At 40.7% G+C, this 24,440-nt stretch overlaps 1 protein-coding gene across 2 annotated transcripts in view; it reads left to right on the top strand.

Moving 5' to 3' along the window:
• PRELID2 (PRELI domain containing 2) overlaps window positions 1-20,267 on the top strand; it is a 78,260-nt gene extending 57,993 nt beyond the window's left edge. Inside the window, exons 6-7 of one of the 2 annotated variants that reach the window (XM_004476568.5) lie at window positions 12,266-12,335; window positions 16,297-20,267. In XM_004476568.5, the coding sequence (XP_004476625.1) occupies window positions 12,266-12,325 (60 nt within the window). In that variant the 3' untranslated portion in view covers window positions 12,326-12,335; window positions 16,297-20,267. The remainder of the gene's footprint in view (window positions 1-12,265; window positions 12,336-16,296) is intronic. The other variant, XM_058280245.2, reaches the window with a different exon arrangement.
• The last annotated feature ends 4,173 nt before the right edge of the window (window positions 20,268-24,440 follow it).

The following is a 24,440-nucleotide window of genomic DNA, read 5'->3' as shown; positions in this document are numbered from 1 at the left end:
AGTGGACAAAGAAGACGACGCAGCAAACAGACACAGAGAACAGACAACGAGGGAGGGAAGGGGAGAGAAATAAATAATTAATCTTAAAAAGGAGTGATCAGTGGTCAGACCCATGCACCATGGATTTTGGAGGAGTAAGTCCTTAGAGCCTGCGCTGGCTTACCAGTAGGCTGCACCGGGAGCCCGGCTGGCCGTCCCCACTGCTGTCCGCCATGCAGTTGAGGGGCAGGGGTGGTAGTTGCTGCACAGAGGGTAAAATCCACCAATACTTACAAAATCTACCAGCCTCTTCCTCCAGCTCTTCCCTGGATGCTGCATGGTGTTTCACTAGGCTCCAGAGTTCCAAAAATAGTTGATTCAGGCAATTCTTGCCAGTTCAATAGTTGTTTTTGTGGAGGGACTGATTCCTGGAGCTTCCTACTCTGCCGTCTTCCCACCGTCCCCTCCCCTACGGGGGCTTTGACTAAGACAGGCGTCGGGGAGTTGGAAGCCAGGGCTGGGGCCTCACCGCACAGGCCCCACCCCCCCCAGCCCCGGTGGGCAGACTGCAGGCCTTGGCACCATGCAGACCCTGGCCTTCCCATGGTTGACTTTAAAAAGTAGCAGGTGTCTCTCTTTAGATCATCTCTGTATAGAGATTTTTTTTTCCTCAGTCATTTGGTAGTTTTCCTATATGTAGCGTTTGTGCTGATTTGTGATGTTGAATGTTTGGGATTAAAAAAAAGAAGCATTCTCTTGGACTTGTCACGGACTTTCTGTTTTGCCGCTCCACAGTTAACGTGGAGGATGCGGAGTGAAGGTGAGCCATCATATTTATTGTCATATTTATGTTGCTGATGTTTATTATAGTACTCAGGCCCCAAGCTGTAACCTGATAGCTTGTTCACCCTCTCCAGGTTTTGTCCCTACGAAGTGATGATCATGTTTGGTACCGAAAGGCTTCTAGTGGGAACTGAAGGGCTCTCCTGGGTTGCCAGTAGACAATTAGCCAAGTAAATCTAATTGACAGATATTGTGTTGAAACAGAAATGCTTCCCGTGCAAGTATTTGTCTTCTGGCTTCTTCTGAGTGCATGAGGGAGCTTCAGTTAGTACCAAAAAACAAAACAAAACAAAAATGCATTTGGAGCTGCGGTGAAGTGCTTTTATTCTTACACAAGTTCTCCAAAAACTACATGTGGTTTGGTTTCTCCCTGCTTCCTCTAAATTTACTAAATTAAATAAAAAAAAACACAACCCACCCAGATGTAGATGGAAATAACTTTGGGATGGGAAGAAGGGTTGTTCTAAGGTGACATGTCATGCTTTTGGTAATTTGAGAGGAGCACCCTAACAATTGTACCTTTTTAAGGCTGTGATGTATGAGGGCCTGCAGTCACACAAACCCGAGTGTGAATTTGGATTCTGCGACTCACTAGTAGGGTGACTTTGGTCAACTTTCTTAACCCATCCAAGTTTCGTTTTCCTCCTGTGAGTGGCCCCTAGGTAGGTGTGGGGATTGACTGTGACAAGGCCTGCGATGTGCTCAGCATAGCCCAGGGGAGGCCTTTCTCTGCTCAACGATCAGTTCTCTCCCTGGCCCTGGAGTCTAGTCCTGTCTCTGTTGCTGACATCCCCTGTGACCTAGGGAGAGCTGGCTTATCTTGCTGGGCTCAGGGTTCTCAGAAAGTAGTATTCATACCTCCTAGCGTTGATGTGAGGAACAAGCAAGATATGCTTTGTGAAATAGGAACAAGCAAGAGGTGAGCCTCTGCTGACTTTAGACTTAGTAGGTCACCAACTCAGTGTAAGTGGGAGCCGGGCGGTGCCTTGCTTGTGGAAGCTCCATTGTGAGGGGCCGTTAGTCAGATCTAGGTCCAGAAAGAAATCCATAGCCGCTTCTCACATCACAGGGAATACTGGAGGTAGTGGTTAATAAAAGGCTATCATGTGCCAGCATCTTCGTATATTACCACATTTAATCCTCAGAGCAGTCTTGCAAAGAAAGTTTATTCTCTTCACTCCACCCACTTCACAGGCACAGAAACAAATCAGGAAATTAAGTACTCACTGTGGAAAGAGCTGGAGAAACCCAGGTTTAAACCCCAGGTCTGTCACTTACCGGCTGTGACTTTTGGCAAGCTGTTCACCTCCCTGAGGTACAGTTTCTTCATCTTGAAAATGGCAGAGGAAAAGTACCTTACCTCATAGGATTGCTGAGAGGATTAAGTATGTGGGCAAAGCCCCTGGTATGCAGTAAGCTCATAACAAATTATCCCCAATCTTGATATTATTGAGATGTGGTGGGATAGGGCTTGACTGAAATAAGGCTTTGGAAAGTTGTATTTTGTTCAAAAGAAACACTCGATTTGAAGGGACAGTAGACTAGCACTCCATGTAAAGAAGATAGTTTACTTAAGAAATGTATGAATCTGGGGGAAGAAGGGTAGAGAGAAAAGAAAGAAAAGAGAATTATCTGAGCATCAGCCAGATTTGTTTATTATGTGGGTATCAGTTGGATCTATTTATTCTGTTAGAGACATTCATTGATAAAATGTATAGGCATGCTGTCAACCATTTTATCTCTCAGGATTTGAAAGAAATGGGGAAATTATGACTGAATTTAAGTCTGAGAAACAGTGAAGAAATGGCTGATGAAGGGGAATTGATAGGAACCTTGTGTTTTGGTTTGTTACAATCAAGAGTACAAGAGTTAGAACGGGGACCCTTTGGTGCCAGGCTCTGAGGCGCCTGCTTCAGTGTAAGGAAGAGTTGACTCACAGGGAGGACTGACCACAAATGCAATAAGCAGTAGTGAGCTCCCTGTCAGTGGAGGATTCTAAGCAGATTAACAGATGACCAATAAGTAGTCAGATGTCATGGATGGGATGTGGCATTATGGGAGGCTGGCCCTCATCAGCAGTGAGCAAACTATTTTGTGCGAAGTCCAAGTGAGGAAAATAAAATGATATGTAGGTCATATGTTTTAAAGTTCAAAATGAAAATTGACTAATTGAATCAGATTGTGAAGGAAAGTAGTTTTATAAAATAGGAAAACATCAGTGACTAAATTGTCACTGCTTTTTTAGCCCCTAAAAGTTCATGTCTGGTCAGGATTTATTTGAAAATTGGCAGTATGGAAATGGCTTTGTAACCCTCCATTCTGATATTTGATCACAGGACATTTCTCTTAATCAGATGGCCCACTTTTAGTTCTTTGCTGAGGGTTTCCTATCTGGACTAGATAATATAAGGTCCTTTCCAACTTTCCGATTTTATAATTTCCTTTACAAACTGTGAAAATTAAATATTCTCCTTAAGGAGAGAAAGCTTTATAATATGAAACGAAGATATCTGAATTATTGTATGAGTTTAATGTTCTGCCTTTACACCTAAAGATGTTGGGTTACTTATCAAAATACAAATAAATCTTATTTTATTAGCCATGATAGGAAATTATATTGAAGTCATACATTCTATCAGCATATTCCTACTTGAAAAGCCATGCATTTAAAGTAATTTGTAGATGTGATTAAATATTGACTTTGTAAGTTAGGAATTGTTCTCTTTTGTTTGAGAGCAGGGCTGAAATAACTGATTTATCAGCCTTTTTGACAATAGTAATAGTAACTCCTGCTATGTACCCGCCATTACAATAGGTGTTTTCACATATGCAATCCTATTTAAAGCCTCCAGTGTCCACCTCAGTGGTGAAAGATCCTGGATTCTGGCCTCTCAAGCCTGATTGCCTTGTGTAAGATAATGGCTCGTCTTCTTAGTTACTGTGTGGTTTTGGACAGATGTTTAAGTTCTTTCAGCTTCAGTCTCAAAAAAACAAAAGCAAAAACAAAAACAAAAAAATGAATCCTGTATGAGCACTGTTTCACTTAACATTTGGCAGGAAAAATGGATGAAGAGTCATTCATTCATTCACTCATTCATTCATTCATTCATAGATGATGCCTATTATATGCCAGGTTCTAGTGCAGATGCTAGACATTGATCAGTGAGCAATGACCAGGTCTCTCTGATCTCATGGAGCTTATATTCCAGTGTATGTGTGTGTGTGGTGACAAACAGTACATATTATAAACAAATATGATAATTTCCTTTATCAACAAGTGCTCGAAGACAGAGAGCGTGATGTGATCCAGACTTGCCAGAGCACTTTTAGCTAGGGCAATTTGAGGAGCCTCTGAGGACGTGCCAGTTGAGTTGAGATCTTAAAATTGCAAGGACCTAGCATGTGAAGATGTGGGGAGTACTCCTGCCAGTGAAAACAGAGAGTGAAAAAGAAGATACTGAGCATGTTCCAGGAATAGAAAGCAGGCCTGTGGTGCTGAAGTGTGGTGAGTGGAGAATGGGGGCACTGAGATTGGAAAAATGGACTGAGGCCAGATCATGCTGAGCCTATAGTCAGGATAAGGAATTTGGGTTTTCTTACAAAAGCAGTGGGACACTATTGGAAGGCTGAATCAAGGGAGTGACATATTTTACATTACTCTTTTTTCATGTATTTGATTTTACATGAATGAAAAGATTCTGAAAAAGTTTATGTATACCAAATTAATAAAAAAGATTAGAATCAAAATGAAAGCATAGGCAAAGCAATGCAAGATGTGCAATACAAATCTTTTTATTGAGGCTAATAGTTTTATATTGCACACTTCAGCATCCCAAATTATGCCACCTTTTACACTCCTCTTTTTTAATCCAGAGTTTTCAGGATCCATTTAAGTCTTGCCTCTGTTTCAGTTCTTTGAATAACCCTCTCTTCTTCCTACCATCTATTTTTCTTTCATGCTTTCATCCTCGATTCTTGTTTTCTTTCATCTCCTGTGACACCCCTTGTTACCTAATTTTTAACCACACTTTCAAGTATGCTAACCAGAGAGCAGACTACATTATAATTTCTGGCATTCAAGAGTAATCAATTGACTCAGTCTTGGAAGTCAACAAATGTTGGGCATCTATTGGGTAGCAGACTTTACACTAGGCAATTAAGGATTCAAATGGAAGGTTCTGTTCCTTGCCTTTGAACAACTTGCCTTCTAGTGTAGCTGATGATTGATTAGTTGACTGGTAGATTCATTCATTCATTCATCCATTTAGTAGACATTTATTGCCTGCCTTTTATGTACCTGCCATTGTTCTAGGGGATCCTTCATCTTGAATAAGACAGAGAAGGCCCCTACCCTCATGGAGCTTACATTATTATAGGGTTAGGTAATCTTGAAAGAGATTTAGGGAAGCGGACTTGGCCCAGTGGTTAGGGCGTCTGTCTACCACATGGGAGGTCTGCAGTTCAATCCCCGGGCCTCCTTTACCCATGTGGAGCTGGCCCATGCGCAGTGCTGACGCGTGCAAGGACTGCCCTGCCACGCAGGGATGTCCCCGCGTAGGGGAGCCCCACGCGTAAGGAGTGCGCCCCATAAGGAGAGCCGCCCAGCTCGAAAGAAAGTGCAGTCTGCTCAAGAATGGTGCTGCACACACGGAGAGCTGACACAACAAGATGACGCAACAAAAAGAAACAGATTCCCCATGCTGCTGACAACAGAAGCAGACAAAGAAGAACACGCAGCGAATAGACACACAGATCAGACAGCTGGGCGGGGGAAGGGGAGAGAAATAAATAAAAAAAAAAGAGAGAGGTTTAGAAGAATCATTTCTTTACTAGAAGGGAGATACTGTGATAACAGTATTCTATGTGTACTATTTTAGCTATTCTTACAAGCCCATGTTACTATTGCCATCTAAAGCTGAGGAAGGTGAAACTTAAGAGTTTAAGCAAAATGTCCCAGATCTCACATCTAGCTTGGACTTGACCCTGAATCGCTGTAATAGTGCCATTTGCAGCAAAACAGGTGTGTTTTTTTAATGTGCTTGTTATCTCTAGGAAAGAGCACAGTTGAAGTGGGAGGAAATAGGTGGAGAGGTAGAGGTGGAAAGGTTGGAAGTCTTTATAGTCTTATCTCCTTCTACATCCAGTCCAGTTTCCATCCTCAGGGAGACAATTTCTTAACTGTGTGCCACATTTCCCACCCCCATGCCTTTTCTTAAGCTTCCCTTTGGATGTCACTCATAAGGGAACTTTGGTCTTACTCAGATCTTACCTCGTCCACCAGGCTTTTGCAGGCCCCCTTTTTCTTCAAGATGAGTCTCTACTTCCCTTCTTCCACTGAGCTTATTTTCTGTAATCATTGTAGTGCCTCTGAGAGGCTGCCTTGCCTTTCAGTTACTGGATTTTGCCTCCTACTCTTTCCTCCTGAGAGACTGGTAACCCCTTGTGTTAGAGGTTTCTTGTCTGTGTTCTTCCCAAAGCACTAGTGCAATGTCTTAAATGCAGTGGGTGCTGTTACTGTTTATGGTTTTATGCCAAAGCCTTGACCCACAAGAAGGCATTATTTCCAGTGGGGGAGGGAGTGTCTTTAACCCTAAATCTTTTATTATTGTGATAATTAAGTGAGCGATTCTGTTTTGTTAAGAGGTCCCCATGGATGTGGCTTTTGAGAATTGCTTTAGAGCTTTGTAGTTTTTAAGAGATCTAATATTACTCTCCTCTGGGCCTTCTAGGTAAATCAGAGCTTTTAAGAAAGCATCAACTTGGTAACAAAAATAAATATGCTATCTGGATTTGGCTACCTTTCGTTCCGACATACTCCTGTTCCTCTTAAGACAAGCTTTGAGCTATTTCCCAGATACTCTTAAAGTGGGAAGGAAATTTGTGAAATGTTTTGAATCTGAGAGACTCTGCAGCTCCTTTGTGGGGGTACGTTTGGTCAGCATAGACTGTGTGGTGGCACACTTATCTGTACATTGGCAAATAGAGAAAGATAGCCTTGTAATAGAGAAAAACATTCTCATAGGGGAGAAAATAATAAAATAAACCTGATTTATGATTTGCCAATCCAAAAAGCTTTTAAGCTGTATCTATAAAGGTGGATCCACTTAATGTTTATTCTGCATTTCAGGTATCATTTTGTGATAAGTAGTGTAAATTTAGTCTCTAAGCCTGATCTCCTTCCTGGGAGTTGATATTTAAGTGTTGGAACTTTATTTGAAAGAACTCTTATCGATTGGGCTTTGATTTGATCCTTCCTTACCAGAGAAAGACGAAATAATGGTTGGGCCTCCCTGTTGTGGTTTTTGTTTTTTTTTTTAATTCACTCTATAGGCCTCTTTCCCTGCCCCCTTTACCTATACCTTCTTCTAACTATTCTGCTTAAAAAGACTATTTAGTGGTATAAGAGAGGGGAAAAAGGGAAAGAAAAATCAACTGTGACATTGTGAACATAATTGATTCAATAAATAACGTCTTTTCAATTCCCAAGGCAAACCTCACATAAGTCTTCACTTATGCCAATTAGTGTTCATCTCAGTAAGTGGTGGCATTCTTAATTTAGACAGATGGAGAGAGTTCACAGTTCTCACTTCCTAAGGAAGGAATGTGCTTTTCTTTTTTATAGACAAACTGTCTAAATTTATGTGCCTACTTGGCAAAAAAGAAGTTTGAAAGGGGGAATTAATGTGGCAATTTTTATTCTTCCACATAACAGGAAGAGGATATTTAATTATTGTCCAGGGCTTTGTTGAAACAAAAAAATTACATTAGGGGAATCCACTAGACTGTAAGCTGCATGAAGGCAGAGACTTTGTCTTACTTGTTCACCATTTCATCTCCAGTGCACATAGAAGGAGCACAATAAATATTTATTGACTGGATCTGTTGCTGAATGAATGTTTTAGTTTGCTAAGCTGCCAAAAGCAGACACCAAAAAATGTGTTGGCGTTAACTATGGGGATTTATTATCTTAGAAGCTTATAGTTTTGAAGCCTTGAAAGATGTCCAAATCAAGGCATCTTCAGATGATTATTTCTTCCTGTGAACTGGCTGCTGGTGATCCTGGACTCCTCTGTTATGTGGCAAGGCACATGGTGGCATCTGCTGGTCTCTCCCTTCTCTTCTGGGTTTCCTTGCTTTCAGTTTCCTGTTTCTGTGGCTTTCTCACTCTCTGTATTCATTCTGTTTATAAAGGACTCTAGTTAGAGAATTAAGACCCACCCTGGGCCATACCTTAATGGAAGTAACCTAATCAAAAGCCCTACTTATTATAGGTTTATACCCACAGGAGTGGATTAGCTTTAGGAACATAATTTTATGGGGTATATAGAGTTCCAAACCATCACACTCCATCCTCTGGACCTCAAAAGACATGTTCTTTCCATATGTAAAATATGTTCATTCCTTGACAATATCCCAAAAGCCTTAAGCCTTTTCAGTAACATGCTAAGTACAAAGTCTCATCAAAATCAGGTACAAGTGTGATCTCTCCTGGGACAAAATTCCACTCAGTTTGTAGACCTGTAAAACCTAGAGAACCAGTTGCCTGCTTCCAGTGTACAATGGAGGGATTGTTATAGGACAAACATTCCCATTCTCATAGGAAGAAATTGGAAAGAAAACAGGGCAAGGTGCCAAACAATTCTGAAACTATGCAGGACATACTTCATTAGATTTCAAGGTCTGAGAATCATCTGTAGAACAATGTCTTGTTCTCTGGGCTTGAGGAGTGGCAGCCCCACTCTTCAAGCATTGGGGTGACAGCCAGCCTCTTGGCTCCAACCCTTTCATGCACTAGGATGGTAGCTGGATTCCAGGCTCCACCCTCATGAAGCATTGTGGGGGTGGCCAGACTCTCTGTACTCCCCTAGGCATTTGAGAACACTGGGGTGGCAACACTCTTCCTGAACAATGACGTGCAAGGTCCACCCTCTCCAAACTCTGGGGCATGCTCACCCTTCCCACAGATAGGTGGGTCTGCTCTTTCCTCAGCTTCCATGATATTGCCTTTGAAGACATTTTCCTTTAGTCTCCCTTTTCTGTTCCTATTAGTCCAGGCTGGCAGTGGTTCCAGTCATTCATATTTCATGAAAAAACGTGTCAGTTTTGCATATAGTACACAGGGGTTCAAACCACCAGACAATACAACTTTCTACAAGACCTTTCTGGTTAATTGCATTTCCAATCCTGACTTGCACGGAAGTGGTTGACTGGTTCAGTTAAACCCTCACATGGAACATTATTCTTTGGGAGCTCATTTTCTGGAGGCTCAGAATTTTCCAGACCATCAATTTCTGGTTTCTTTTGCCCAGGAGTCCAGTTCTCAGCTTATCCCTGTCCTCTTGCATTTTAATGAAAGCTGCAATGAGAAACCAGGCAGTACTTTCCACATTTAGTTTGGAAATCTCAGCTAAATATCAAAGCTCGTCACGTTTAAGTTTTGCCTTCCATTCAACACCAGGACTCAATTTTGCCAAATTCTCTGTGACTTTAAAACAAGGATCACCTTTTCCTCCAGTTTCCAATAATGCATTCGTAATTTCTGTCTAAGGCCTCATCAGAAATACCTTTAGTGTCCATATTTCTGCCAACAGTTTCTTCAAAGCAATCTAGGCCTTTTCTATAAAATACCTCATAACTCTTCCTGCCTCTAATTATTACCCAATTGCAAAGATTTTTTTTTTTTTTTTTTTTTTATATTTGGCAATAGCAGTATCTCATTCTTGTTACCAAAATCTGTTTGTTTGCTAAGCTGCCGAAAGCAGATACCAAAAAATATGTTGGCTTTAACTATGGGATTTGTTAGCATATAAACTTAGAGTTTTGAAGCTGTGGAAATGTCCAAATCGAAGCATCATCAAGGCAGTGCTCTCTTCCTAAGGACTGGCTGCTGGGGATTCTGGACTGCTCTGTCACATGGCAGCATCTGCTCGTCTTTCCCTCTCTTCCAGGTTTTATTGCTTTCAACTTCTTGCTTGCATGGCTTTCTCTTTCTCTGTAGTCATTCCATTTATAAAGGACTCCAGTAAGAGGATTAAGATCCACCCTGGCCCCACCTTAACTTAACCTTAACTCAAAAGGCCCTACTTACAATAGGTTTATACCCACAGGAATGGATTAGCTTTAGGAACATTATTTTATGGGGTACATACAGTTCCAGGCCACCATAATGAATGAGAGTAGAAATAAGCACTCTCTAGGTCTTCTGTTAAAAACAGGGTTAAATTTCATTCCAATGGTTGTTTCATACTCCCCGCAACCCCCCACATGCTCATTTCTTTAAAAGGAGAGTAACTCTGAATACAGTGTATACTGTATCTTCAGAAACAGTTGGGGAGAACCTATTTCATCAAGTCCCAGATTGGGAGAACTAGAAGGGATCTTGGAGGTGAGGTAGAGCTGCTGTTTACAAACTCTCATAAATGAACGATTTGTGCTTCAGAATCACATGAAGGAAATGTCCAGATTCCTGGACCCCAGCTCTGGAAATTCAAATCAAGTAGGTCTGGGTAATTCTTCACAAGCTTTGTTTACCTTTTGTGGGTTCCCTTAGTAATTTTGGCATGCATTTGGGTGTAGAAAGCACTAATCCATTATGCCTCACCTTTCTGGCCTAAGTTTACTTCTTTGTAAAAGTGGCTAGCCTAAGGCACCCAGGATAAAAATTGGCAGAGCTGGAACTTGAACCCAGGTCTCTTGACTCATAATGCTCTTGGTCCAACCGTTTGCTGCTTTGGTTCACCTAAATACACTACTCAGTGTTCCTTGGCATTCTGTCAGAATCTTTTGATTAGTATTTCTTCTTTCCAAGACAGTGGCAGTGTTTGTGTTGACGGCCAGGCAGTATCTGAAGGTCCTTCTGAGTCCGCAAAGAGATTTTAAATCATATTCAGTATACTATGGTTTTAAATATAGTTTATTGCATTTTTGGAGATTCCTTTGATTATTCCCATCCCCATCCCCTGGCTCAGAACAAACCCAAAGTAGAAAGTTCCTTCTTTTCTCTCTTGGTCCACTCATTTCCCAACCTTGCCTCATCCTAAGAGAATCACCTTGTGCTTGTTTATAGTACAGAACTTAGGACCTATTTTAAAGGCTTCGGTCTTACTATATCAGAATCGTCCTAGGAGGAGCCTGGGGACGAGTATTTTAAGTTAGCTTTGATCATTCTTACTACTCAGCCTTGCTTTTAGGCTCTGAATACAGCTGGTCTGTTTTCCTGGGATCAGGCTTTGACTTCCTTTAGACCCTAGTTCATAATTACATAATAATCTTGTCTTTCCATCTAAAGGTTTAAACTCTGGTGTGCAGAGCTTGTCCTTGAAGGAGGACAGAGGCCAAATATGCTTTCTTCCTTCCTCCAGGATAGAATTGTATGCGACAAGGTGGCTGGATAATCAGGTTTAGGTGTGTACAGTGGTAGAATGAGCATCAGAAGAAGGTTAGGGAGTCGCCTCTGGAGCCAGAAAGCCTGGGTTCTTTTCCTGACACTTTTATTGACTAGCTGTGTAACCTTGAGCAAAATACTTAACCTTATTGAGCTTCTGTTTCCTCCTCAGTAAAATGGAGGCAAGAATAATACTTGTTCAGTGGTTTTGTGTGTTTTCAACAAGATGTCTTAGGTGGGCTTGCCTGGGACATAGACACAGAGATGGAGATTTGTGTGCGGAGATTTATTCGAAAGAGCTCTCAGGGACTACTCTTGTGAGGGAGTGAGGGAAGCATGATTAGGCAGAAGGGGAAGTCGGATTGTGATTCAGTTGCAATAAAGGCGTCATTTGATCCCATGGGGAACTCTGGAAATGGGGTGCCCTTCAGGATTGTCCCAAATTGAGGGAAGGGGGCTAGGCCTTTCAGCCCCTGTAACCACCAGTCATTGGATGTGGGCCAACCCTGGAGAGGGGACCTGTCCCCAGGTCAGGCAGCTCCCTTCGACTCTGTGAGCCAGCACAGTCTTCCTTCCTGACGATTAGGGGAAGGGAGTGTCTTATTCACTCCTGAGTTACTGAAGGGGATCTCGGCGGCACATTACAGCATCCGCTATACAAGATGATGTACATAAAAAACTTTAGCATAGAACCTAGCACATTTGTAAGTGCTCAATATACACTATTAACACTATTCTTCTAGTTCTGGCAATGCACGTAGTAGCTCAGCCACCTTAAGAAATTACAAATTCTCTTAGGCTGTATTCTTATGTTTAACATGGAAATCCTAAATACGAGTCTGCCTGCCGCCCTGAGTAGTTCTGTGCACATGTGGAGGTTATGTATGTGAAATTGCTGAGTAAAATGTTATGAACACAAAAAGTATGACCATCAGGCTACTTTTCTGAAATGAATATATGGTCATGACTTGAATTCCTTGAAGGGAAAGGGTTGTGATACATATAAAAGTGCTTGTCTGTGAAATATGGCATTTTGATTTTTCTTTCCTCTCTCTGTAGGGAATTAGAATAATGGAGATGCTGCTAAAAGAACAGTGTGGTGCCCCCTTAGCTGAATAAAGAATCATCAGTGAGTACCAAAAGCAAAATCAGAATTATGTACTCAAGCCATGTTTTTGTGCTTATGTGCCTGACATTAGGCATCTTCCTCCCTGGGCCATTCATGCTGTACATCTTCCACTTACAGGCACAGAATACTGTTTCACAGGTGTTTCGTTATCTGTGCAGCACTTTCATATACTTGAGTCTTTGATTTTCAAAGCAGTTTTGCACTACATGCTGGGTTACAGCTTCATTCAAATTGTGCAGACTGTTCGGTACAATCCACCATGATTGCAAATCCTCAAGGTGGCATAGCTCCATAAAGACTGCAGCGCAGGATTAACTAAAGCTTAATTTTATTGTTCTGAGAACAATGAAAAAAGAGGTTTAAAACTGTAATTGGAGTAGGAAGGAAAACACGAAAGGAGCATGTTGATTGGCCAGTGAAACAATTATATTTGATCAGTTTTGTGTATTCCTGCTGATTGGGGATGGCTGCCTGAATTGCTATTGAGAAGGAATCGGAGGCCTTGAGAATAATTTCTAGGCTCTAGGTAAGAGTGTTTGATTCGCTAGCAATGTCTGCCATGGACACAGGACGGAAGAAGGACAACACTTGTTTTGGAGCACAGGCAAATGGTGTAGCGTTAGCAGAAGCACGGGAATCACAGAATTACTCAACTTTTGTTCCCCCTGAAATTTTATTGTCTGCATGAAGGGGAATGGTCTTCATATTGGAGAGGGAAGGACAAAATTAAGAGACAATCAAAGCCCAAAATAATTGTGTATAATGGATTTGCAACTTACCAAACTTATTGAACTTAGGTTTTTAACATCTGAGAGGAGGTGCAAGGCAATTCTGACTCTTAACTTCCTGGAGTTAGCACAGACTTCACAGGTTAAGGGCAAGTCCTCCACAAGGTCAGTCAGGGCCACCCTAATTTCTGACCAACTGGCTACAAATTCAGGGGTTTCCTGCTTCCGCCTCAAATTCGATAATTTTCTAGAGTGACTCACAGAACTCAAGAAAGTGCTGTACTTAAATGATTAGTTTTATTATAGCAAAAATAATACAAGTAAGAAGGAGCCAAAGAAGAGATGCACAGGGCGAGGTCTGGAAGGGTCCCCAAACTCAGTGCTCCAGTGCCTTCTCCCCTTGCGATCAGGAGGCACCACCCTCTTGACACATGGATGTATGCTACCAACCAGGGAGGCTTGCCAGAGCTTCAGTGTCCTGAGTTTTTTTTTTTGTTTCATTACGTAGTCATGACTGATTGAATCACTGCCCCCAGGATTGATCTCAAGCGCTGGCTGTGCCTCCCCATCCCAAAAGTGGGGTTGGGGCCTCAAAGCGCCAACCCTCTAGCAACATGGCTGGTCTTCTGGCATGACCAGCTCCCTACCACCATCTGCTGGCTAAGAGGACTCAGGTCATGGCCCCATTCTCCCACTCTGAGTCCTCTTTTTCGCATAAACTATCAGATGTAGCCTGGGCTTCCATTGTGAATATCAAAGATTAGAGGGTATCTCCCAGGATGCCCTACAGGAGGGACAAAGGCCAGTCAAATTATACAACAGAAGTTACAACCTTTGAGTAGGAGCATACATTGCCTTGCGTGAGTAAGAATTACCTCACATTTCCTTACCTTGGCTTGAAAGTATAGTACACATGGTTTGTGGTACAATAATTATGTTGGATGATAAAGTTTGGGTACCATTAACCAAAGAGGAAGCAAAAGGAATATTTATATACAAGTACTTTGGCATTCCAAGGATGCTGGCCAGGCTTGTGAATAGATATCAGTTGGAGAATTGTAAAATGTTCCTGCTTGTTTGCCTGTTGACTCCATTCTGATTGATTTTAAGCCTCTATGAACCTAAGACATATTAATAGATTTAGTTATCACTGGAAAGGCTAAGAAATGCAGTGCAGGCATGGCACATGGCAGGTGCCCAGAAACATTTGTTGGAATTGAATCTAAAGATGATTTGCTCCTACCATCCACTCTGTTCTTTGAAAAGTTGTCTAGAAAACCTTGGCGACAGGTCTCTGTTTCCACAGGCTGGCATTTTTGTGAGGCTCACTAGGCCCCTTGTGCTCCTGCACTTGGGCACAGATCCCATCTTACATTGGGGTGGGCTCTGAAGTCAGCTCCGAGTTAATGTGAGAATGAGGGGACATCACTTACGTTGGAAAGGTATGTACCTAGTACCTAGTGATTTTCACAGTTAAATCGGTGGTTTGCAAACTTCAGTGAACACCAAAATCACCTGGAGGGCTTGTTAAGCATAGATAGAGCCCCACCCTAGAGGGTCTGGTTCTGTAGGTCTAAGGAGAGGCCAAGGATTTGCCATTTTAAGAAGTTCCTAGTTGATCGGATGTTTTGGGTCCTGGGACCGCACATTGAGAACTTCTGCATTAAATGAGGTCACTTCACTGGACTAAAAGTGCTAGGGCACTGAGAAAAAGCTAGTAGCTGTCGTTGTCTCTCATGTATTTGGTTAAATTTAGATTTACCAGAGGAATGGTTTTCTTTGTCTGGGTTTTCCATAATTTTAGCATCTCAGCCTTCTGTGCTTGCTTTAATCTTTTTTTTTTTTTTTTTTTGGAAGGTACTAGGGGACAGGGATTGAACCTGGGACCTTGTATATGGGAAGCTGGCACTCAACTGCTGAGCCACATCAGCTCCCCGGAGTTGTTTTTTTTTTCATTTGTTTTGCTTGTTGCTTGTTTTTTGTTGTTTTTTTTTAGGAGGCACTGGCGACTGACTGAACCTGGAACCTCCCATGTGGGAAGCAGGCACTCAACTGCTAGAGCCACATCTGCTCCCTGCTTGCTTTAATCTTGACAGGCTCCACACTGGAGCAAAACAGCTGAAAACAAAGGAGATGAGAGTTGAGACTTGCTCCAACCTGTTATGTTTTAAATCATTTGGATTTAAAGTCTTGCTAGTGAAGTTGTGGAAATGACTGATTTCAACTACGTTTACAATATTATCTATACTATAGAGCGGGGGTTAGAAAACTGTTGCCTGCAGTCTACATCTAGAGCATTAGCTCAATATTGCCACTTCATGAAGGCTTTGAAGGCTTGGATGATATTTTATGGCATAAAAAAGTTTTAAATGATAACAATGAAAGTTAAAATACCAGCAACAATTGTGACTAAAATTGCCATAAAGTTCCAATGCCTGTGCACAGTGGAGTAGTTCACACTGCACTGACATCAGAAATATGGGCACTTTGTCAGATAAAGTGGCGCTGTGATGTCGCGGTGGGATAGGTGTTATTTATAATTTATTCAATTTGCTAGCTTGGGAATATTTTACAATTCTTACGTTTTTAAAACATTTTGTGGGATCTGCACAAATGTACATCATAAGGAGACATTATTTAGTTGTTTAATATCATATTACATTTCAAATTTGTATAATTTAAGTTCACATAGAATGCAGCCACATTGTATATATGACACTTAGCACGAGAGATTCTTCCAAGTGGGCATTTGAACATTAGCAAACATAGAAGGTCATTTTGTCATAAGCCAAAATGGAGGCGTATAAAACTCACTCACCAGTATGCTGTGGCATTGCTGCTGGCACATCCATTTGGTAGATCTTTGATTTCCTGTTATTTTTGAATATAATAAATAGCCCTGACATCTGTTTGTTCTTATCCCTGTCAGTTGGGAGCCAGGCTTGGTAAGGTTTGATAACATATCAGAGTCCTATTGCATCAGAATGAAGACTCTAAGTTTGGCTATGTTAACTCCTCTCTGAACTGTCTTCTCTGGGTAGTTGGACTTAATAAATGAGGTGCTTGTTTTGTTTGAAGACCATTAGGAGGCAGAAATGCAATTTTTTCGAGAGTCATCCATAGTGATAAAATTCAAGTGATTCTTAAGAGTTGTTTCTGAAAAGAGGGCAAGCAAATATTGATTGATGAGACATGTTTATTAGGTGATAAAGCCTGTTTGCTTTGTCTTGTAGGGGAGCTGTGTCTATGTCTACTTCTTCTTCAGAATAGCTGCTTGGCCACCACACATCGTAGACATGGATTCTGGAATACAGGTTTGAGGATGCAGTGTCAGCACTTGAAGAAAAGGAGACCTTCCTATAAGGATGAAAAATGATGCTGCTTTCCGGACAGCCTGCTTCAAGTAGTGGGACTCATGGAGACGAGCCCTTCAGCTGGATTTTTATGGCACAATCTCTTCACAGTTTTATAAAGGAAAAATAAGATGATGTCCATTCTTCCTCAGGATGCCCTGCTGATCTCCAAAGTTGTTCCAGAGGCCTGAAATGTAATGCTTGTGCCCTTATCTTGTCAGCATAATTGTTCATAGGATTCATGAGAGGATTTTGGGACAAATAAAAGAATGAACCCAATACCTGATTCACAGGTGGCCTTGAGCAGTCATGTACCAGACCTGTGTTGAAGCTAAGCCATATTTATAGGCATGTTTAAGAGTCTCAGAAATCAGAAGAATTTTCTCTTCATAAGTATCATATAACTGCTCTTCAGTATAGCTTTTATAATGTAACATGTCAACTATGATTTGGACCTCTGAGAGAGCATGGTATGAAGACTGGGAGGGCAAGACTGGGAGGGCAGGTTCTAATCTTGCCTGCTACTAACTTGTTCTGTGATGTGGAGGAAATCATTAACCATTGTTTTTCATTGGGCAAATAGGGATAACAACTTTTTGCCTGTGGATTATGAGGCTAAAACAAGGTAATTAAGTGCAAAGAGCACAAGATTAAGGAGTTAGCCAGACCTGGGTTTGAATCCAAGTGCTGCCACTTCCTAGCTCAGTCATTGTGTACATAATTTGAAATCTCTCTGAAGCTCATTTTTTAAAAATTGTAAATTGGGGTGATAGAACCAGCTTGTTGAGGTTGTTGGACCGATTTGAGATCATGTATATAATGTGCTTAGCATACTGCCTGGTGCATACTAGAAGTTCAGTAAATAGAAGCCATTATTATGTGAAATCATTTTGGAAATGTACTTTTCAAATGTAACGTAAAGTAATATTACTGTTTGGAAATTAGATGACAGTAGTTTGCTTTTCCTATGATTGGAAGCCAAAATATAAATGCACACTGCCTAACAGAAAGCTTAAAGAGAGGCAATAATGTGGAATTCATCTTCTTAAGATAAAAATTGGACTATTACTGGGAAGTCGGGAAAATTGTCCTTTTTTAATATTTGAAAATTTTCCCACTTAGTGCATTGATGAATTTCAAAGCAATTGTACTTTTTCATATAAGCCTGCCACTGCAAGCCTCTTATTGTGCTTGAGCTATTTGTGCTGCCTGAGTTTTGTTGCTTAGGATAATTTCCTTTCATTTCCTTACTGTTTCATTCTTCAATTGTGATGGTGGGGGGGAAATGAATGGAAGAAACCAGAATGCACTTTGACCTTCTTTTCCAGTTTGTAAATGGCAGTTGGGAGGCTTTGGGAATAATAGCCCATTCTCAAAAGTAAGAGGTGATATGAATTATCACACAGTGAGAGGCAAGAAATTCATATTTGGAGAAGTAAGAAATTCATCTTTTGAGTTTGACATTGGAATAAACTTAACTCTTTATTCTCAACAACTTGCTTCCTCTAAGGCAGGAATTCTCAACCTTGACTGTACTTTAGGATCACCTGGGGAGTTTTATGCAATCCTGATTCCCAGACTGCACCCCAAACCAATAAATCACAATCTCTGGGGGTGGGACCCAGGCATTTTTTTAAAGTAACTCAGGTGATTCCAGTGTGCAGGTAAGGGTGAGACTATTGCAATGGTTTCTAGGTTAATTTGAGAAATTGTCTAATTTCTTTCTTGGTAAACTCTGAGGTACAAAAGGATCTTTGTAATAGAAATTTTTATTAGAAGTAGAAAGCAGGAAGCACAGAGAGGCTGCATTTCTGCCTTAATTCCTGTAAGCCCGGGTGGGGGTTGCAGATGTCTGCAGGGATTTGGGAGGTGGTGTGATGCATGAAGCAGGCAGGTGGCCACTGCAGAGAACCCGGGAGCTCACACCTGGTTCAAGTTGGACAGCTGCTGCTCAGCTTCAGCACTGTGTTATCATGTGGCTGGTTTTTTAAGTTCTTCTGGTTTTCACTTTTAAAAGAAAAGACTGAATTTTTTTAAAAAATCCTGATTTTTGGGTTAGGAACCAATTCAGTAATTTAAAACATTGTGCTGGTTGAACTGGTTTGCCAGCCAGTAGCACTCAGCACGGCTTTAGGACTGGTAAGGACCAGCCTAGGCATCCTGGCCAATTTTTAATAGATGTGCTTTTTTCTTTTCTGGTAAGCTGCATTCTGCCTTTCTTCCCAGACTGCTTTTAGATGTGTTTTCCTCCCTTTCCATTCTCAAGTAATCCCCTGGACTTGTGCCAGACATGTTTTCTTCTCAGTTTTTTTCTTTCCCTGCTGGCATCCACTGCTTTAAACTCCTATGTGTGGTTTAGAAATATGTTCTTTTGAAATTAATTAGGGCTTGTTAGAATTTGCTTTTATTTTATGTTGTAATCCTTTCTTGTGATCAAACATTTAGAAGCCCATGCTTCAGTTTATTTTCTACAGTCTAGTGTAAGAAATGTTCACCAGGACTGCCGTCTTATTGGCCACACTAGGAACAAAGGTTGGTTTACAGATACAGGCTCCTTCTGACTTAGGTTGGTGAGGCTTCACTTCAGGATGATGATTTCCTGCAGTGGTTCTCAGGATTTGATGTGTCTAAGAAATCCATAGGGAGGGGTGCTAAAATATAGACTCCTGGGCCCCTCCCCTAGCGATTCTGATTCTTGAAATTTCATACTGGGCTCAGGAATCTACATTTTAAACACGTTCTCCTAGAGATTTGAATGTGCTGTTCCATAGACCACATTTGAGAAACCCTGATTTAGGGGAAGAGTTTTTTCTCTGTGTCTCCTAATGTTTAGGAAGATTTTTGCAATTAGTTGGGCTCCCTGATTTGTCTAGTTGGTCACTCAGGACACAATGAGAGGTTGTGGGAAGAGAAACTGACTTAAGCTACCCCTATATGACTGAGGTGCTTTTACCCAGAAGGGACTTTTTATGGTTTTAATTGTACATGGATGAAAAAGGTGCTGTATTCTTTTTATATAAAATGCTTGGTGTATTTTATAAAGGTGGATATGTAATAATATACCATTTATTTGGCCTTGTGGGGTATAGTGAATAGAAAACTCAAGATTTTTTTTTAAGTAGTCTGTCTCTTTAGCTTTATTTCAACCATTTAGATAAAACTATTTAATTTAGTATCTATTTTCCTGCTTTTGCAAGCATCATCTACTAAAGTTAATTAAACCTTGTCAGGGTCATCATAGGTTTTTGTTCTTTCAGGTCCTCCTGAGCTTGTTACAGTGCCTATGCTCACTGGTCCCGGTGGCTTTGCTCTTTGAGCCCCATGGTGGTTTTTATAGTTTATTTTTCCCTCACTGTTATCTTTCATTTCTCTCTGTCGTCATTGTGCCTGCTTTTTGGAACCTTCCTCCAGTTTTCAGAGGGGTTGGGACATCATGTAACTGCATACTAAACAGAATCTTACTGAGGCTCTGAGAAGCTTTTCTAGGAATAAAATGAAGGAACTTTGACTTTATGACATCATCTTAGTGTCTCGAATATCTTTCTCTAACTTGTTTTCTGATCCTCAACTGCAAATTGCTTTCCCATGATCGGAAAGAGAAATATTGTGACAAATGATTTCCTTTAATCTATTAAACCATTGTCTCTGCATTTGTTTTAATGTTTTTTTTACATGTATGGTTCTATAATGTGAAACTTGAAAGGATTAAAATTCAACTGAAAATTTCTCATGTTTTTGTGCATGATCAAATGTTTTTGATTCAGTGTTATTGTGATTTGGAACTATAAATTAGTTGTATACCTATGATATTCAGTCTGACAATTATCATTAAATAAAAGTATTACAACTAATGTTTATACAGGAATTCTAATTTCTTTGGGATATCACAATACAACACAGTCTGTCTTTATCGTTTGCAGTAATGCTTGTTGTCCTTTTCTGCTGCTGCAGACAAAGGTGTGCATCTTCTGATATTAGGCAAGCCACTGAGGTTTATCCCAGAAGTAAGTGAAGGCCACTTTTTTTACTGACCCTGGTGAGCCATGTGCTAATTTGGCGCAGGGGATAGAGTCTGTAGAGGGCAGAAAAATGAAGCATAGCACAGAAACAAGCAACAGTAGGTGCTTGTTGACCTCTGAGGCTGAGCTCTGCTTTCTCTGCTTTGTCTCCATAAGACTTGCCTTTATCTTTTCATTTGTCTTCTTTTTCTGAAATGCATTTTATTGCAAAAAAGGCTTGTCCAAGCCCTGTTAATGCCTCTCCCTTGCTAGAGCCGGGTGATGAACTAATCTTTATGAGTAGAGTCCTTGGTTTAACCAGTATTTATTTGAGTACCTACTATGTGCAAGAGAAAGGCAGGGTGGTCTTCTCCTTTGACTTGGTCCCGGGGGGTTACCTTAATGGTAGTGTCATCATTATACTGACAGATAGATGGCAGCTGTGGGTTCTGATCATCGTAAGAACAGACATGGTTATTTCTTGGGTGAAATGTTTTCTTATTTAAAGGATACAGAAAGTCAGCATAGGATGCACAGAAGAGAGATCAGCACAGACCTATGTAGCTTGGTGGTCCCAGGGCCTCACCAGCAGATGTGTGGTTATGGTTGATAATATTAGTTAGGGACACATCATATCTTTTGTAAAAGCTTCTCCCAAGGCCCAGCTTTATTTGCAGAAGGATTGCAGGATACAGGACATTCAGGCTTGAAAGTCTTACAGGCTGGACTGAAGAAATCCCTGACTTCAGGTCAGCAGTGTCAGTGTAGTGTTTCCTGGATGCCCGTGGGCGTGGGCAGGACAAGCTAGCTACTGCAGGCTCATCCTGTAAACCCCAGAAGCTTAACACAGCCCTGGAAAGACTGTGGCAGGTGGCGAGGGAAAGTCCTAAGAATGACAATCCTGTGTGTTGGGGACTCAGAAATTAAGTTAACTTAGAGGAATTTTAAGATAGAGTATATTTCTTGCATACCTGAAGCAGTGACTCCTACCAACTTCAGAATTAATATTTGCTCTCCTGTAAGTGTTACACCTTAAGAAGCTAGGTGGAAGAGGGAGTGAGTGGTATGAGGCTTCTCCTATCCAGTGTTTTGCTTCCTGTCCTTCCGAAAAATATAATTCATTCTTGAACAAAGAAGTTCTCCAGTGTCACTTAAATGCTAATAGAAGCAAAGAGGTGCTAAAAATATGCCATGCTCAGCCTGCTTTGTTAAGATCAAAAATTTGAGTTGCATTTTTGGAACAAAATCCCATGCAGAGAAAGGATCCCATAATAACTCAAGACGGTTGGTTGTCTTGAAGGGATAACACGAGTAACTGCACTTCTCTCTACCTTCAGAGGTAGCTCCCCCGGCTATGGACAGGCATGCTGTGCGAGAGGTGGCACAGAGAAAATAGCAGCCGCATCCTGTAAATTAAACTCCATGGAGCTATTCTCCAGCATTGTCAGAGAAGGTTAGAGCCATTTTGTGCCTGCCATCTGTTAGGCTGCTGATAGAATCATTATTTCTTTGTGTTGGTGCCAGGATGAACTTTTAGATCCGATGACAAAGGAGAAAATGCTAACTGTTCAATTAAATGTTTTTTGTTTTTCCCTTTTGCATTTAGGTGTTCCCTAAATTCAAAAGTCCAGTAGTTGTTCAAACTTTGAAATTATGGCATTGCCAGTTTCTCTAAGGGCTTGGGGGAAATTATTTCTGGACTAAGGACCCCTCTGCCTTTTGTGTTTGTTTGGGAATATGGTCATTAGTCTCATCAAAACCAAAATCGTTTTTGTCAACCAGTCCAAAAAAAAATTGAAGAATGAATTAGCACAAACTGCCAATGGAGGTAGGATATGGGGCAAGTAGAGGAAAAAAGAAAGGAAAAAACCTGACAAGGTCATACCTGTTCCTAATGAGGAAACTTTTATTTCTGATATCTTCTTTTACAAATGATATTTCAGAGAACTGGAGGATGTAGCATAGAAGTTTAGCATGTCTTTAAAAATTATTTTTTTAATATCTCCATACATACAGCAGAAAAAAGCTAAGTGCAGCTTTTCTCTTGTCTCTTGATTGGTTGTAAAGCCTTTGGAAAACTTGGAGTCACATCTGAGGCACTAGATGACTGCAATTTTTAATTACTGCTTTAAATTGGATTAAACAGTATACATCAGATTACAATTGGAGTGCTTCCAATATATAGAAAGTAGTCTTTTTGTATGTGTGAAGTCAGAACCTAGCATTATTACTTTTTCCTTAGGTGTTAATTGTTCTGTACAGTGCTATGAGAACCATTGCTTCCTGGAAAAAATAAATGCTAAAAATAGTTTGAGGCCTTGTTAGAGGGAAGGGTTTTACAGAGAACAATGGGGGAAGAGCAGACCTCCAGCTAGGCACTTATTTTTCCTTCTATCTGTTCCTAAAGCCTCTTTCTGGAGGTATTGCCTGTGGTTCTCATAACAGAGTCCTCTTGGGTCTCTCTGGGGGCATCTACATGCAAGATGGGTGGGCAACATCCTCCTCGCAGAGCATTATATTTTTTTCAAGATTCTTTGGAAAAAAACATTTTATTCTAAAGCAAATATATAACTTTGTAGGATGTAAATTTGGAATGGATTCTTAAAATAAATTTGTTTGGGGCACTTGAGATCCTTACAATGCAGCTTTACACAGAGCAAGTGTTATATATTAGGTTAAACCTTATGGAAATACCACATTATGGCATTTTAGCCTAATACAAGTGCTCGCAATTACTGCTTTCCCAAATGCTCCCAGTCCCAATTCTGCTGGTGCCCGTCAAGAGTCCCTTAAGGAGAAGCCCTGATTTAGGCTTCCCCCACCAATGCTTGGAATTTCCAGAATTCCCAGTTCCTTCAATCTGCCTTACATCTTGGCAGCATGACTTTTGCTTGCCAATATCTTGTAATAGAAAATGGGGCAAATATCCAGTAAGCTTGGGCAAGCCTTGTCATCAGCTGTATCACAGATTATCTTGAGGACTGGTTAACGTAGCATTCATAGTTGTTGGAAAGAAGTATACAAGTAGGAAGTATAATACATAATATTAATTGTTGAATATTAAATTATAAATTATTTTTCCTTATAATGGAGTTTTTTTTTGATAGAGACATTTCCTCTTTTGTTCAGAGAACTCTCTAGTCAAAAAATTTTTATTCATCAATATAATGCTTTTAACATACTGTTTGCTTTTTCTTTAAATGGAGGCAGTTCCGATATATCTGTATACTGCAGTTTTCTCTAATCAGTCTGTAGCATTATAATCCAGGGTGCTTGTTAAAAATCAATGGGAAGGGGTATAATTAGTCTTGAAGGGGTAACATAACATAAGGAAAAAAATTAATGAAGCAGTGTTTTGATTCTTGATTATTATAATTATAATGGTGTGGCTATTTCTGCTATAGTGAAAACTCTTACCATTTCCAATAACTAACCTTATCTCTAGTTTATTCTCTCAGATGTATTTTAACTGTCATCTGGATGGAAACTGAATGGCAGTTGCCAGCAGGAATAACCTTTTAGTTTTATTTACAAAACACACATATTTCTATTGAGAATGCCAAATACGGCAGCACTCTTGCTTTTTTGTTGACATAGCATATCCTGATCAGATCTGAATTTCCTTTCACAAAGTGAAATCTCACAATGAATTTGGTAAAAGATTGAAATTAAAATACAAGAAATCTAAGCATCTGATTTGATTCTCATATCCATTGTGCAGTGGCCATCAATTGGGCACTCTGCAGAGGTTAGGGGTAGTGCAGTGTGGTGGACCTGAGGGGGCGCTCTGGAGCCCGAAGCCTAAATTGGAATCCTGGCTGTGCTGTGCACTAGCTCTCTTACTTAAGTGCTCTGGGCTTCATTTTCCTCATATGGTAAAATGGGAGTAATAATAATAATAATGCCTACATGTTAAAAGGATTAAATGAGTTGAGATGTAAAAACAGTTGGAACTGTGCCTGGCTCTCAGCAAACACTCAGCAAATAATTATTACTATTAATCTTTTCTTCCTCAACAATGTAGAG

Source organism: Dasypus novemcinctus, chromosome 2 (genome assembly GCF_030445035.2).
Source record: "Dasypus novemcinctus isolate mDasNov1 chromosome 2, mDasNov1.1.hap2, whole genome shotgun sequence".
Lineage (NCBI taxonomy): Eukaryota > Metazoa > Chordata > Mammalia > Cingulata > Dasypodidae > Dasypus > Dasypus novemcinctus.
This window is presented reverse-complemented; position numbering and strand designations above follow the sequence as displayed.